General features: G+C 45.7%; 1 protein-coding gene across 6 annotated transcripts in view; it reads left to right on the forward strand.

Moving 5' to 3' along the window:
• Nucleotides 1-16,689, forward strand: part of DGKB (diacylglycerol kinase beta) — an 889,407-nt gene that overhangs the window by 424,854 nt on the left and 447,864 nt on the right. For all 6 annotated transcript variants that reach the window (XR_012320016.1, XM_073677272.1, XM_073677273.1 and 3 more), the window contains one exon: nt 11,018-11,178. Coding sequence is in view for 5 of the 6 variants with exons in the window: in XM_073677272.1 (XP_073533373.1) it covers nt 11,018-11,178 (161 nt within the window). In the remaining variant the exon portion in view is untranslated. The remainder of the gene's footprint in view (nt 1-11,017; nt 11,179-16,689) is intronic.

A 16,689-nucleotide genomic window follows, 5' to 3' on the forward strand; every position in this document is an offset into this window, starting at 1 on the left:
AGATTAGATAGATAGAAACATGTCAGTCACATATATATGAAGTACTGTGACAGTGTTGCTTACTGTACTTGTCATTTACTGCAAAGGATTTATTAAAAAAAATAATAGTGTTTTCATGCACCGTCTCTTTAAAAAAGCCGGCCGGCAATTCAGCATCTGTACCCGACAATTTATAACAGACAGAATAGAGCTTCACACATAGATTAGATAGATAGAAACATGTCAGTCACATATATAATAAGTACAGTGACAGTGTTGGTTACTGTACTTGTCATTTAGTATTAAAATAAAGGATTTATTATTAAAAAAAATTGGCGTGGGGTTCCCCGTAATTTTAGTCTCTAGCGGAGGTTAAGCAGACAGCTGGGGCAGATGTTTGAAGCCTGGGAAGGGGGTAATACCCACGGAGCTTCCCAGGCTACTAATATCAGCCCCCAGCTGAATACCTAGCCTTTACTAGCTATTAAAATGGAGGACCCCCCCAAAAAAATGACGTGGGGTCCCCCCTAATTTAATAGCTAGCAAAGGCTAGGCAGACAGCTGGGGGCTGATATTAATAGCCCAGGAAGGGAGCCATGAATATTGGCCCCCTCCCAGGCTAGAAACACCAGCCGTCAGCCGCCCCAGAAATGGCGCATCCATAGGATGCGCCAATTCTGGCACTTAGCCTCGCTCTTCCACGCTGCCCTGGTGCGGTGGCAGGGGGTAATAGGGTTGGGGTTGATGTCAGCTTATAATGCCAGCTGACATCAAGCCCAGGTTAGTAATGGAGAGGCGTCTATAAGACACCCCCATTACTAACCCCATAGTCAAAGTTAAAAAAAAAAACACAAACACCCAGAATAAAGTCCTTTAATTGAAATAAAGACACAATTCTTTATTGATCTAAATTAAACCATACTTACCATCACGCCCATTCCAGCTGAAGCCAACGATCTCCTGCAATAAAAGAAAAATAATAAAGCAACCTCATCCTTACCTTTCCATGGTTCCCAGGACAGCTTCAGCTCTGCTACATCGAGATGACAGGCTGGACCGCAGCAGAACGCTGCCATCCAGCCTGTCATCCCGCGGACACTGAGAAGCGCAGGCATGCTTGCGCTCTGCAGTGTCTGACTGTGACGGCATCCAGATGAGCCGACAATGAACTCGGCTCACCTCATGTACGTCACTGACAGCGTGGGAAAATTCTCCTGCACTCAGCGCTTCAGCGTGAGAATTTTCCCACGCTGTCAGTGACGTGCATGAGGTGAGCCGAGTTCATTGGACATGACCTCGGCTCATCTGGATGCCGTCACAGCCAGACACTGAGTAGCGCAAGCAAGCCTGCGCTTCTCAGTGTCCGCGGGATGACAGGCTGGATGGCAGCGTTCTGCTGCGGTCCAGCCTGTCATCTCGATGTAGCAGAGCTGAAGCTGTCGTGGGAGCCATGGAAAGGTAAGGATGATGTTGCTTTATTATTTTACTTTTATTGCAGGAGATCATTGGCTTCAGCTGGAATGGGCGTGGCGGTAAGTATGGTTTAATTTAGAACAATAAAGAATTGTGTGTTTATTTCAATTAAAGGACTTTTTTCTGGGTGTTTGTGTTTTTTTTAAATACTTTACTAGAAATTCATGGTGGTCATGTCTAATATTGGCGTGACCCCATGAATTTCGGGCTTAGGGCCAGCTGATAATGCCAAGCTGGCCTTAACCCCTTTATTACCCAGTGAGCCACCGCACCAGGGCCCTGGATGAGTTGGGTACAGCGCCAGAAGATGGCGCTTCTATGAACGCGCCATTTTCCGGGGCGGCTGCGGACTGCAATTTGCAGCGGGTGGGGCCCAGAAAGCTTGGGCCTCCCTGCGCTGCAGATTCCAGCCCCCAGCTGCCTAGTTGTACCTGGCTGGACACAAAAATAGGGCGAAGCTCCACGTATTTTTTTTTTAAATTCATGAAATTCATGGAATAATTAAGAAAAAAAGGGCTTCCCTATATTGTTGTGTCCGGCTAGGTACAAATAGGCAGCTGGTGGTTGGGAGCAGCCCGTTCCTGCCTGCTGTACCTGACTGGACACAAATATAGGGCGAAGCCCCACATCAATTTTTTTTTCATTATTTCATGAATTTCCTGAAATAATTTAAAAAAAATTGACGTGGGGCTTCGCCCTATATTTGTGTCTAGTCAGGTACAGCAGGCAGGAACGGGCTGCCCCCAACCACCAGCTGCCTATTTGTACCTGGCCAGACACAACAATATAGGGAAGCCCTTTTTTAAAAAAATTATTTCATGAAATAATTTAAAAAAAATTGACATGGGGCTTCGCACTATATTTGTGTCCAGCCAGGTACAGCAGGCAGGGACGGGCTGCCCCCAACCACCAGCTGCCTATTTGTACCTGGTTGGACACAACAATATAGGGAAGCCCTTTTTTTCTTAATTATTCCATGAATTTCATGAAATAATTTAAAAAAAAAATGCGTGGGGCTTCGCCCTAATTTTGTGCCCAGCCAGGTACATCAAGGCAGCTGGGGGCTGGAATCCGCAGCGCAGGGAGGCCCAAGCTTTCTGGGCCCCACCCGCTGCAAATTGCAGTCCGCAGCCGCCCCAGAAAATGGCGCGTTCATAGAAGCGCCATCTTCTGGCGCTGTACCCAACTCATCCAGGGCCCTGGTGCGGTGGCTCACTGGGTAATAAAGGGGTTAAGGCCAGCTTGGCATTATCAGCTGGCCCTAAGCCCGAAATTCATGGGGTCACGCCAATATTAGACATGACCACCATGAATTTCCAGTAAAGTATTTAAAAAAACACAACACCCAGAATAAAGTCCTTTAATTGAAATAAACACACAATTCTTTATTGTTCTAAATTAAACCATACTTACCATCACACCCATTCCAGCTGAAGCCAATGTCTTCTGCAATAAAAGAAAAATAATAAAGCAACATCATCCTTACCTTTCCATGGTTCCCACGACAGCTTCAGCTCTGCTACATCGAGATGACAGGCTGGACCGCAGCAGAAAGCTGCCATCCAGCCTGTCATCCCGCAGACACTGAGAAGTGCAGGCATGCTTGCTCTCCTCAGTGTCTGGCTGTGACGGCATAAAGATGAGACAAGCTCATGTCCAATGAACTCGGCGCACCTCATGCACGTCACTGACAGCGTGGGAGAATTCTCCTGCTCTCAGCACTTCAGCGTGAAAATTCACCCACGCTGTCAGTGACGTACATGAGGTCAGCTGAGTTCATTGGACATGAATGAGCTCACCTCATGCACGTCACTGACAGCGTGGGAAAATTCTCACGCTGAAGCGCTGAGTGCAGGAGAATTTTCCCACGCTGTCAGTGACGTGCATGAGGTGAGCTCATTCATGTCCAATGATCTCAGCTCACCTCATGCACGTCACTGACAGCGTGGGAAAATTCTCCTGCACTCAGCGCTTCAGCGTGAGAATTCTCCCACGCTGTCAGTGACGTGCATGAGGTCAGCTGAGTTCATTGGACATGAATGAGCTCACCTCATGCACGTCACTGACAGCGTGGGAGAATTCTCCTGCACTCAGCACTTCAGCGTGAGAATTCTCCCACGCTGTCAGTGACGTGCATGAGGTCAGCTGAGTTCATTGGACATGAATGAGCTCACCTCATGCACGTCACTGACAGCGTGGGAAAATTCTCACGCTGAAGCGCTGAGTGCAGGAGAATTTTCCCACGCTGTCAGTGACGTGCATGAGGTGAGCTCATTCATGTCCAATGAACTCAGCTGACCTCATGCACGTCACTGACAGCGTGGGAGAATTCTCACGCTGAAGTGCTGAGTGCAGGAGAATTCTCCCACGCTGTCAGTGACGTACATGAGGTGAGCCGAGTTCATTGTCGGCTCATCTGGATGCCGTCACAGTCAGACACTGAGGAGCGCAAGCATGCCTGCGCTTCTCAGTGTCCGCGGGATGACAGGCTGGATGGCAGCTTTCTGCTGCGGTCCAGCCTGTTATCTCGATGTAGCAGAGCTGAAGCTGTCGTGGGAACCATGGAAAGGTAAAGATGAGGTTGCTTTATTATTTTTCTTTTATTGCAAGAGATCGTTGGCTTCAGCTGGAATGGGCGTGATGGTAAGTATGGTTTAATTTAGAACAATAAAGGAATGTGTCTTTATTTCAATTAAAGGACTTTATTCTGGGTGTTTGTGTTTTCTTTTAACTTTGACTATGGGGTTAGTAATGGGGGTGTCTTATAGACGCCTCTCCATTACTAACCTGGGCTTGATGTCAGCTGGCATTATAAGCTGACATCAACCCCAACCCTATTACCTCCTGCCACCGCACCAGGGCAGCGTGGAAGAGCGAGGCTAAGTGCCAGAATTGGCGCATCCTATGGATGCGCCATTTCTGGGGCGGCTGACGGCTGGTGTTTCTAGACTGGGAGGGGGCCAATATTCATGGCTCCCTTCCTGGGCTATTAATATCAGCCCCCAGCTGTCTGCCTAGCCTTTGCTAGCTATTAAATTAGGGGGGACCCCACGTCATTTTTTTGGGGGGGTCCTCCATTTTAATAGCTAGTAAAGGCTAGGTATTCAGCTGGGGGCTGATATTAGTAGCCTGGGAAGCTCCGTGGGTATTACCCCCTTCCCAGGCTTCAAACATCTGCCCCAGCTGTCTGCTTAACCTCCGCTAGAGACTAAAATTACGGGGAACCCCACGCCAATTTTTTTTAATAATAAATCCTTTATTTTAATACTAAATGACAAGTACAGTAACCAACACTATCACTGTACTTATTATATATGTGACTGACATGTTTCTATCTATCTAATCTATGTGTGAAGCTCTATTCTGTCTGTTATAAATTGTCGGGTACAGATGCTGAATTGCCGGCCGGCTTTTTTAAAGAGACGGTGCATGAAAACACTATTATTTTTTTTAATAAATCCTTTGCAGTAAATGACAAGTACAGTAAGCAACACTGTCACAGTACTTCATATATATGTGACTGACATGTTTCTATCTATCTAATCTATGTGTGAAGCTCTATTCTGTCTGTTATAAATTGTCGGGTACCGCTGCTGAATTGCCGGCCGGCTTTTTTAAAGAGACAGTGCACGAAAACACTATTATATTTTTTAATAAATCCTTTACACTAAATGACAAGTACAGTAAGCAACACTAGCACTGTACTTCATATATATGTGGCTGACATGTTTCTATCTATCTAATCTATGTGTGATTCTCTATTCCTTCTATTCCAAATTGTCGGGTACCGCTGCTGAATTGCCGGCCGGCTTTTTTAAAGAGACAGTGCACGAAAACACTATTATATTTTTTAATAAATCCTTTACACTAAATGACAAGTAAAGTAAGCAACACTATCACTGTGCTTCTTATATGTGTGACTGACATGTTTCTATCTATCTAATCTATGTGTGATTCTCTATTCCTTCTATTCTAAATTGTCGGGTACAGATGCTGAATTGCCAGCCGGCTTTTTTAAAGAGACAGTGCATGAAAACACTATTATTTTTTTTGATAAATCCTTTACACTAAATGACAAGTACAGTAAGCAACACTGTCACTGTGCTTCTTATATGTGTGACTGACATGTTTCTATCTATCTAATCTATGTGTGAAGCTCTATTCTGTCTGTTATAAATTGTCGGGTACCGCTGCTGAATTGCCGGCCGGCTTTTTTAAAGAGACAGTGCATGAAAACACTATTATTTTTTTTGATAAATCCTTTACGCTAAATGACAAGTACAGTAAGCAGCACTTTCACTGTACTTCGTATATATGTGGCTGACATGTTTATATCTATCTAATCTATGTGTGAAGCTCTATTCTTTCGGTTTTAAATTGTCGGGTACCGGTGTATGCCGCTGCTGAATTGCTGGCTTTTCATGTTTCACTGTTGGCACTGTTCCCATCGATTTGGGCAATCACTGTAATGCCACAACCACCATGGCTGTGGCATTACAGTGAGTGGCAGACAATCCCTGCATGATTGGTGCTCTAAATAGCGCCAGACATGCAGGACACGCTTTTGGTGCACGAACAGTTATCGAACATAACCTCGAACAGCCGAATTTTTTGCAAATCGTTCGGGTTCGTCGAACAACTCGAACACCACCCAAAACAGCTCGAATTTGAGATTGGCGAACAGTTCTAGTCGAACACCGCTCACCTCTACTGATCATGCTGGTGGTAGTCAAGCTGGTCGTTTTGCCACCCCTGCTGATGCTGGCCTGGCAGGTGGTGCAAATGGCCTTTTTGGGGTTACCGGCAGAGTCTTTAAAAAACAACCGGACTCGGGAAGACCTAACAGTTGTACTGGCAACTTCCTTCATGTTGGTGTTACAGGGAACGGTTGCCTGCCTTCTGTCTGCGGCCTCCACACTGCTTCTTCCTGCCTATTGGGGTGCTCTGCCTCCTTCCCCTCTGTGTGCTGCTGTCCTTGCTCTGCATGTCCTCCTGCCAGGTTGGGTCAGTTACTATATCATCCACCACCTTGTCTTCCACTTCCGCACCCTGGTCCTCCTCCTTACTTTCTGGCAATTGTGTCTCATCGTCATCCAACTCTTGTGACACTTTCCCACCTTCGCCTTCGTGTGACCGTGGCTGCTCAAATATTTGGGCATCGCTACACGTGAACTCCTCTTGCCCCCCTTCAAGTGGACCGGGCGAGAGGCCCGAATCTATAAATGGAAAAGTGAACAGCTCTTCAGAGTGTCCAAGTGTGGGATCAGTTGTCTCTGGGTACTCGGCTTGGTGGAAGGAAGGAGGATCAGGGTGAGGAACATGCGGTCCAGACTCACGGCTACTGAGACTTGACCGTGTGGAAGACAGGGTGTTGGTGGTGGTGGCTAAGTGACTGGAAGCATTATCCGCTATCCAACCAACAACCTTTTGACACTGCTCTGGGTTCAATAGTTGTGCTGCGGTCCCCTAGAAATTGGGACAGGAAGGTCAGGCGAGAAGATGTGGGTGTTTGTTGTGGCACAATTTCGGCTTGCCCACGGCCTTGTCCTCGGCCTCTGCATGCACCATTACCATCACGTCCGGTTCCCCATCCCTTGCCACGTGCCTTGCCCATTTTAAATGGAGGACAGTATCTTCCACGCTCACTACAAATGACTGAGTTTGGAGCGAACTTATACTGTATGTGATCCGTGTGATAGAGAAAACAGTTTTAAATACCTGGCCTGTAGGTAAGTAGTTTGAACAGCAAACTGCGGTGAATTGCATCAATGGCACACTGAAGGAAATTTTTAATAGAGGCCAGAAATGGCAGTATTTTCTGAAAACGTATATGTGATCTGTTTGACGGAGAAAACACAGTTTTAAATAGCTGGATTTCTAGCGCTGTAATATGGAAAGGACCTGGCTGTATTCTGCAGTGCCAACAAGCAAATGGCGCAGAAAAAATGGTGTTCTCTGGATTGCTTTTTAAGCAAATAATGAGGATTAAGATCCAAAGAAAAGTATTCCTGGCCCCTGAGACCTGGGCCTTTATACAGAAATATCTAACAGCAGCAGAAGGCAGCATTGGGATGGAGCCTCTTGTGCTATATGCACTGCAGTCTGCTATATACACCGCCTGCCTATACACCCTGCCTGCCTGATATCTCTGCAGATGGATTAGTCCTCAGAAGGACTGTTTGTTAAGATGGATATGTGTAATGTACGGTTTTTCTCCCTACACTACCTAATGCACGATCAAATCTCTCCCTAACGCAGCAGCAGCTCTCCCTACACTGTCTGATTCCGGAGTGACTGTGACGAGCATGGCGGCGCCAGGTCTGATATACACCTGATGACGCTGTGCGGCCAGCCAATCACTGTAATGCCACATCCACCATGGCTACAGCATTACAGTGCATGGCAGACAATCCCTGCATGTTCATTGGCTCCAGAGCACCAAACATGCAGGGAAGTTACCCGAGTTCCCGACCGAGCAACCCAGAAATACTCTGCGAGCGCCGAGCATCTCGAGCAGTGAGATGCTCGGGCGAGCACCGAGCAGTAGCGAGCATGCTCGCCCATCACTAGTGAAGATGTATGAAGTTGTAGTAAACACATTGTCCAAGATTTATCAAGCAGTTTATGGAGGGTCCCAAATTGAGCAAAAGGTCGCAAAATTGCCTTAAATTTTCAATGTCTGCACCATGGTCACCAAAAGTTGAAAAAGTGTCTGTGGTGTACCCAGGGGCATGGCCAACAAATATTAGAAATATTTGTTAAACTTTACAACAAAAAGTTTTGTAAATTACTTCATAAAATGGCTCCTGTCCACAGTGGATGTAGGCTTCATTTACTACCAATTTTTGAGTGCCATACAAATTTTAATAAATGGGGTGCAAATTACTCCAAGGATCTTTTTTATTTTAGACTAGCATAAAAACCACCAGTCTCGATAAATCTGGCCCATCATCTCTTCCAGCAGATATCATGTAGCAATGCAGAATTTTTCATTTTAGGCTGCGTTCACACATTCATTGTACACGTCCATGTGCAGTATCTACTTTAGTTTTTCGAAATGGATGTGAAAAAAAACATGGATGCAAAACAGATGAAACATGGAAGAAGAACGGTCCATTTTCCATCAATGAAAAACAAGGAAATGGATGTGTGAATGAAGCCTCACTGTTTCTCATATGTATGGTTGTATTTAATAATTTTTGACCCATGGGGGGTACATCGATGACCTAAAACTCATTATCTAGGAAAAAATCAAGAAAACACCACCCAGTGCCGTATCATGCATTATTAACTATTACAAATGAGGGTTTCGCTAATACTAAATCCACAGGATCAGCGCACGGGACTGCAACTATTGCTTCATCTCTCCGGCTTAGGGGCACCCTGCTTTGGACATAATCTCCTTGTGTGTCTGTTGTTTTTCTTCTGTGACATCACACAGACGTGCTTCACCCATGGGATTCATTTATCCAAAGGTCACATTCTGATTCCGCATTCCTGTCCTATTAGTTATAGGAGCAGATCCTAAAGATCACATATACTGAGTGATTATCAGACCGGCCTCGGGAGATAGATACAAAGTATATATTTCACTGTTACAATAGAGGCAATCTGATACAAAGTGTCCATTAGGATTGTACCTTTCACATTACTACAATTGTTACTTTGATAATGACGTTTAGCCAAAGAGCACTCTACCCCTATCTCACCTATCCCTATCCCGGTAAAGGTTTATTCCCAACACTGAAGGTTATCACTTAACCACTGGACAGATAACTTTTTGATCAGTGGAGGTCTGACTGATCCTGAAAATGGGGTCCTGAAATGCCCCATCGAAATGGAGTGGCGGCTGCGCATGTGAGAGGTAGTTGATTACAGGACTTAGATTTTTCCAACATTCCCAAAAAGAAAGAATTGAGCAGTGGGTGCCAAAGTGGAGGACCATGGAATCAAAAAGTTATCACCTAGTTATCAGGACAGGTGACAGCTGTCAATGTTTAGAAAAACCATTTAACCTTTACTAACAGAGGCATAAATTTAAGTTCTCGTTCTCCAATGCGAGGTCTGTAACAGCACTCCACGCCATATATATTACACATTATTTAATGCAAAAGAGGGGCTTTTGAATCTCCTATTGAACCAAAATCCAGGTGCGACCACAGCCTTCTCCTTGTGTCTTTTTCCATATAGCTACTCCTCTCCATGACTTAAAAAAAGCCAGAGATTGAACTTGCTTTGAATTTGCTGACAATTGCAACAGTCAGGAAGGAATTAAAAGCCAAAAAAACAAAAACTGCTATACTTACCTCCCCATGATCTTCCTCATACCGTCCCACCATAGCAGATCCTCACCAATCATTCCTATCACTATTTGGCTTTCTTCTCGTTTGGGATTTTCTGGCGGTGCCACTGCTGAAAAGGCCCCACATGGTCACGCGAGGCGCAACGCACGTCATTACCATCAATTACCATCAATAACCATCAGTTACATGAATCATGCCCCTTGTGATAATTTGAGACCTAGTCAGCGGAAATGTCGGAGAACCCAAAAGAGTAGAAAGTCGAAGAGAAGCGATAGGAGGACTTGGCAGGGAGCGGCAGCAGGACAACTATGGAGAGGATCAAGGAGAGGTGAATATAATAGTTTATTGGTTGTTTACCCCTTCATATCCCTTATTGGTTCAAATCAAATCTGCCAAAAATTTGGAATTTGATGATTGCTCTTCGAATTCCCTCCAAAACTTTGGATCCTAACAAATCTGAATTTCGGAGAAAATTCATACTAAAATCGATTCTTTTGAAATCTTTTCACTCATCTCTAGTCCCTAAATATTTGCTGGAGCCAAAAACTGGGTCTGGCATGTTGTATTATAAAGAGAGTGTCCAGGAGCTAGAAAAATATATGTCCATGGACTGTGTCTGATATTGCCGCTCAGCTCTATTGAGATGATTGGGAATGGGCTGCAGTAACACACTCAACCTGTGGGCAGGTGGGGCGCTGCTTTTGGAGGAAATAATCCATTTTTTTTTCATCCGTACAACGCGTTTATGCGAGGAGCATGTGGAGTCTGAGAACTGATAATCTCCCTCTACCCGTGGCAGAAACAAACCGTGCTTCACCAGTTTTTTCTATTCTGTGGGATAGACAAAAAGAGTGGCTGAGCCAAAAAACTTTTTTGTCCCTTTTTTATATAAATATTTTATATAGTAAGGGTTGGGGCCCAGGAAAAATGCCTCTTTTACCATTCTCTTAATTTAGTCCCAGTTGTGACCACAAATTATCGGTCTTCCTGCCCACCCTAGGGCATTAATAACATCCACCCTAAGAGTCAAATTGGTGGGTTTGTTAGTTCATACCCCCTCTACATTGAAGAAAGATTAGATGGGGTCTTGTCCTTCACTGTGGTTACTGTTTGATATAAATTGATTTCACAAGAGGGTCTGTACCGGCCCACCATCTGTTAGGATAGGGATTTTGTCTAGGCGTTTGGGTTGGGTGGAGGCTCCCGCTGCCGGACTCCTATGATATTACGTCTATTTACTATATTTTCTGCTTTTTCCATAGGTTATGAAGGGGAAAATCTGCTGAAATTCCTCAAAGACATTGAGAATGGCACAGTAGTCCTGGTAGACCGATGGAAAATCGAAGTTATCCCTAATGACAAAGATGAAAAGGGAGACCCAGTGCCTTACTCCATCGTAAATAATTACTTTTCCATTGGAGTGGTGAGTGATATTTGTATTTTTTTTATTTTTTGCATACTTTACATCAATCCATCGACCAGAGCCCTTGTAATGTATTGCCCTATGTAAATCAAGTTAAAATGACTGTAAAATGGTTAAAAAAAAACCCTATGATCTCTACTGATCTGCTGGAGGACATAAATGGAAACTATTGAAAATGTAAATTAAAGAGAATCTCCTTTTTTATTTTTATTGTGGCTTTTTACTTTTTAATGGGTAAATAAACATTGAATTTTTTTAATGTTATGCTGTGTATTTATAGAGTTGATCGGTGGGCATTCAAGTCCTGAGACCCCCATCATATCGATCAAATCAATCGGACCCACATTGTCTGTGAATTTAAAGAGAAATTAACTTTTACATTTTTATATGTTATATAACCTGTTTAGAAGTGTTGATTGATAGGAGTCTGAGTTACGATACCCTATTAAGTGTTATCTGTTGAGGTGGATCCTCAAAGCCCTTGATTCAGAAGAGCAGCTGGAATGTAGCATGAGCAGATGACCTGGATTCAGCAGGGCGGTCGAGTTAGAACTATTCAGGCTGTAGATATTGGATGGAAGCTGGAGGACAAGAGCAGAAGCAGATAAGATTGCTCACTGAAGAGATGTAGCAGAGTCCAGCAATGTAGCAGAGTTGCGAAATGCATAGACTCATTGTAGCGATGTAGCAGAGTTCCATCATGTATCAAATTAGAGTATGCTTTGAAAATATAGCAGAGACCAGCAACAAGTAAAGCAGGGTATATCAGAAGGCATATAGTGACCATGTAGCAGAACCCAGCCATATAGCATAGCAGGGTATGTCACGAGGTACTCAATGGCTATGTAGGGGAGCCCAGCAATGTAGCGGAGTTGGGTATCTCCAGTAGCATACTGTAGCAGGGTCCAGTTATTTAGCAGAGTTGGTTATTTCTGGAAGAATACAGGGTCAATATGACAAAGTTGGGTATTTCAGAAGATACAGTTTGACAATGTAGCAGAGCGCAGAGACATAGCAGAGATGGGTATGTCAGGAGTAGGGATGGGTGAACCCGAACGGTAAAGTTCGGGGTCCGTACTGGACACCTAGTGTCTGTGGACGGACCCCGAACACGGACTTCTCCTGGAAGTCCATGCTACTGCTCGGGTTCCGCAGCCTGAACAAAGTTTGCTGAAAGGCTGCAGGGTCTGGGTTCGCCTTCGAGTTCAGGTACCATTCTGGTGCCCGTACCAAACTTTTTTCAACGTTTATTCCGAACCAGATGGACCTGAACATCCACAGGTCCGCCCATCACTAGTGAGGAGTCATAGAGTGATAATGTAGCAGAGTCAAGTGAGAAAGCATGGCTGATAATGCAGAAGACATTCATTAGAAGAGTGGAGTCGTGATTGTTCAAAGTAGCATGGATGCCAACTATCTAAATTTTCCACCTGAGTAAGGCTAGATAGCTGAGGTGCATGATGTCGAAGAGGAGCAGAGAAAAACTGCGTCTGTAGAGTGCAGATGGAGTATCAGTGTTAGTTCCATTGGAGCAGGGTTGGGAAACCTTTTTTCTACCAAAGGACAATAGGATATTTATACCATTTATACCAGAGGGCCATGCAAAATGATCAACTTAAAAATGATTCTACTATATTTGGTCAAACATTTCATTACCTCCCTCTAATGTGATGGCTGGATCTGCTTCTCTGTGGTGCAGCTGTGATGTGAGGTGGTATTGATGATGTTGTTCCTCGTAACTGCTGTTCCAGGTTTGCGTTGGCTGGAAACTGTTTGTGATGATACTTTTTGTAAAGAGCTCACAGCAGTAAGTCATACTGAAAACAGGTGTAGATTGCACTGCAGGTCTCACAGAGGAACCTTCATCACTGCTCACATATCACAGAACTAAAGCTGTAGAAGACCTGAAGTATGCATCACATAGGAAACAGAGCGTTAGGCATTGGTCTGGTGCTGGATTTGAAATGGGTCCAGGACCTTCTGTGGTCTCCCATTTCAGTCCAGCCAGGGCTGATGCTGTTCAGTATCACCATCAGCCTCAACACCTAGCTGGTCCACAAGCACTGTTTATCTCCCAGGTAGTTGTGCCTAGCAATGTTAAGCCTGGGTTGCAGAGGGAGACAGGGCTTGTGGAATCTAAGTCCAGGATTTGCCGCACTGAGCATGTCCGTGACCTGGCAGATCATGATTGGTGGGTTGGCACCCACCTGACCCGGTGACCTGGCACCGCCTGATTGGTCCACGGGTAACGTCACCAATTGCGCGTCGGTGGGCAGGGCTTAGTCTTTAAAAGGCCCGCCCACAAACATGGCGACGCGCTCTGATCATTTGAGCAAGTGATGCCGTTGTGTGGACAACTCTGTTCCACGTGCTCCCTAGCTGTTCACTCCGTGACCTGCTGATGCCAGAGTTCACTCGGCTAATTAGCACAGGCCGCTTAGGCAGGTTAGCTCCATAGAGGCAGGTTAGCTCTATAGAGGCAGGTAGCTTCGTCTAGCAGCCTGGCTCAGCCAAAGGGGTCGCCTATCACCCCGAGCAGCCTGCAGACGTCCTGTGCACGGCTAACGCCTGTCCGTCACGTGGAGTTGAACCCTTCAGTCCGGTAGCACGCCGGCTAGCGCCGCCACTATAGTCCCTGTGCTGTAACAGGACTACAGATAGTTTTTCTCTGCCTATCTCTCGTGCAGCTAACGGAGATAGAGCGTACCGCTATACCTGTTCCTGTGTGGAGAAACACGGAAGGGTTTAATATTTAAATTGGTTACTTTACTTTCCACCCGGAAAGTGTTCAGCAGCCGTCCTCCAGGCCGCATCGCGGACCCCGGGGTCGGTTGCGTTCCATTTTTATAAAGTTGTCTGCAACCGCCCTCCTAACACAGAGACTGTGGTATACATCACATAGGAGACATTGAGACTGCTGTTTACACATCATATAGGAGACACTGAGACTGCTTTATATGTATCACATAGGAGACACTGAGATTGTGACGCACCCCCTGGAGCCGTGGGTACTCGGTAGCCGGTCCGGTCCTGTATTGGGGTAGTCACAGCGGCAGATAATGACCAGACAACACAAGAATGGCAGTTTCCTCTACCTTTACTTGAGGTTTGACGGTGCAGACCGGGGCACTGGTAATAGCTGGTGATGGAGATCCGGGCAACCTAGAAGCAATTTGGGGATCCACCTCACCAGGTGGAGTTGTAGGCCTTCCTTCTGCACTGTCCTCTTTGGCCCTGCTGCCTAAAGCTATGCTGCGGCCCTCGTTCCTGGGAATCGTTTAATCCTCGCCCGTATGACAGGCAGCTCTAGCCCTTTTCAGGTGTCGCACCTTCGTGGCACCGGGCCCTAGTATGCTACTGAGTCGCCAGATGTTTGGTGGGTCCAGGAGACCTGCAGTCTCCTGCCCTCCGGATTTAGTACCCGAACAACCACGGACTTTGGTGTCCTGTTTCTTGCGCTTTTCTCTGGGGCGAACTTGGTCACAGCTCCCTCCCCCAGGTGCTCCCTCGTCGCTCTCCTGTCTCCAACTCCCCTTTCTCACTTCAACTAACTTTTCTAAACCCCGCCTCCAGGCTCCAATTTAAAGGGATAGCTCCCCTGAAACCGGGTTAGAGCTCCCCGTTCTGGTCTGGAGCCAGGAAATGTGTTGGATGCTGGTGTTACCTGATAAGGGGACCCCTACTTGCTTCTAGGCATGGCATCACCCCCTGTGAGGGAGGCAATGCCAATGTGGCATCTGGACTCCTGGGGTGCCACAATTGCTCTATATATATCACATAGGAATCACTGAGGCTGATGTATATACATCACATAGAAGACACTGAGATTTCAGTATACATCACATAGTAGACACTGAGACTGCTGTATACACATCACATAAGAGACACCAAGACTGCTGTATACATTACATAGGAGACCGAGACTGCTATATACACATCACATAGGACACACTGAAACTGCTGTTTACACATCATATAGGAGGCGCTGAGACTGCTATATGTATATCACATAGGAAACACAGAGACTGCTTTATATACATCACATAGGAGTCACTGAGGCTGATGTATATACAGGGTAGGCCATTTATATGGATACACCTAAATTACATGGGAATGGTTGGTGATATCAACTTCCTGTTTGTGGCACATTAGCATATGAGAGGGGGAAAACTTTTCCAGATGGGTGGTGACCATTGCGGCCATTTTGAAGTTGGCCATTTTGGATCCAACTTTACTTTTTTCAATGGGAAGAGGGTCATGTGACATCAAACTTATTGAGAATTTCATAAGAAAAACAATGGTGTGCTTAGTTTTAACGTAACTTTATTCTTTCATGAGTCTTTTACAAGTTTATGACCACTTATAAAATGTGTTCAAAGTGCTGGCCATTGTGTTGGATTGTCAATGCAACCCTCTTCTCCCACTCGCAACACCGCAGAAGAAATGCCAGCACAGGCTTCCAGTATCCGTTGTTTTAGATGCTGCACTTCTCGTATCTTCACAGCATAGACAATTGCCTTCATATGACCCCAAAGATAAAAGTCTAAGAGGGTCAGATCGGGAGACCTTGGTGGCCATTCAACTGGCCCATGACGACCAATCCACTTTCCAGGAAACTGTTCATACGGGAATGCTTGGACCTGACACCCATAATGTGGTGGTGACCATCTTGTTGGAAAAACTCAGGGAACGTGGCATCTTCAGTGCATAAAGAGGGCAACACATCATCATGGAGCAATTTCAGATATCCAGTGGCATTGAGGTTTCCATTGATGAAGAATGGCCCCACTATCTTTGTACCCCATATACCACACCATACCATCAAGATACGAGATGTGCAGCATCTCATGAATCTGCCCAAGGAGGGGAGGAAGGGGAAGAAAAGACATTTGATGCCTGTGGAGCAGAGATTCACTGCCTCAGCATTAGAGGTATCATATTTAGTGTTGAGCCACCCCCGTAGTGTTCGAGTTCGGTTCGGTTCGTCGAACACCCGTGTGTTCGCCGAACTGTTCGTCGAACTGTTCGTCGAACACCTTCGAACACCGTTAAAACCAATGGCAGGCAAACAAAAACACATAGAAACACATAGAAAACACCTTCAAAGGTGTCCAAAAGCTGACAAACTGCTCAGAAGACACAACTAACACATGGAAAAGTGACAAGTACATATAGTCATGCGAAAAGAAAAGAGGTGGAGGAGTAAAAGGAGGGGGAGACACAGATATAGGCATGTCACGCCCTTCTAAAATCCAAAAAGTGAGAAGCCGACACGGCCAGTCCGTTCCTGCCTGTGCCACCTCTGTGTCGCCGGGTTTGTGCCAGAGCCGCGGTTGACCCTGACGGCCAGCCCCCCTATCCCAATACTGGTGCCTGTCCGCCGGTGGGTCGAGGCCCCCCACGGTGGAGGGGGAGTAACATCTGCACAAGAAAGACCATCTTCCAGCCAAACTAAGATGTCGACTTCTTTTCGTGGACAATGTGATACGATCCCATTCTTACGGACACGCC

The sequence above is a fragment of the Phyllobates terribilis genome, unplaced genomic scaffold (assembly GCF_046119375.1).
Source record: "Phyllobates terribilis strain yellow unplaced genomic scaffold, ASM4611937v1 Scaffold_4__5_contigs__length_816908805, whole genome shotgun sequence".
In the NCBI taxonomy this organism is placed as follows: domain Eukaryota; kingdom Metazoa; phylum Chordata; class Amphibia; order Anura; family Dendrobatidae; genus Phyllobates; species Phyllobates terribilis.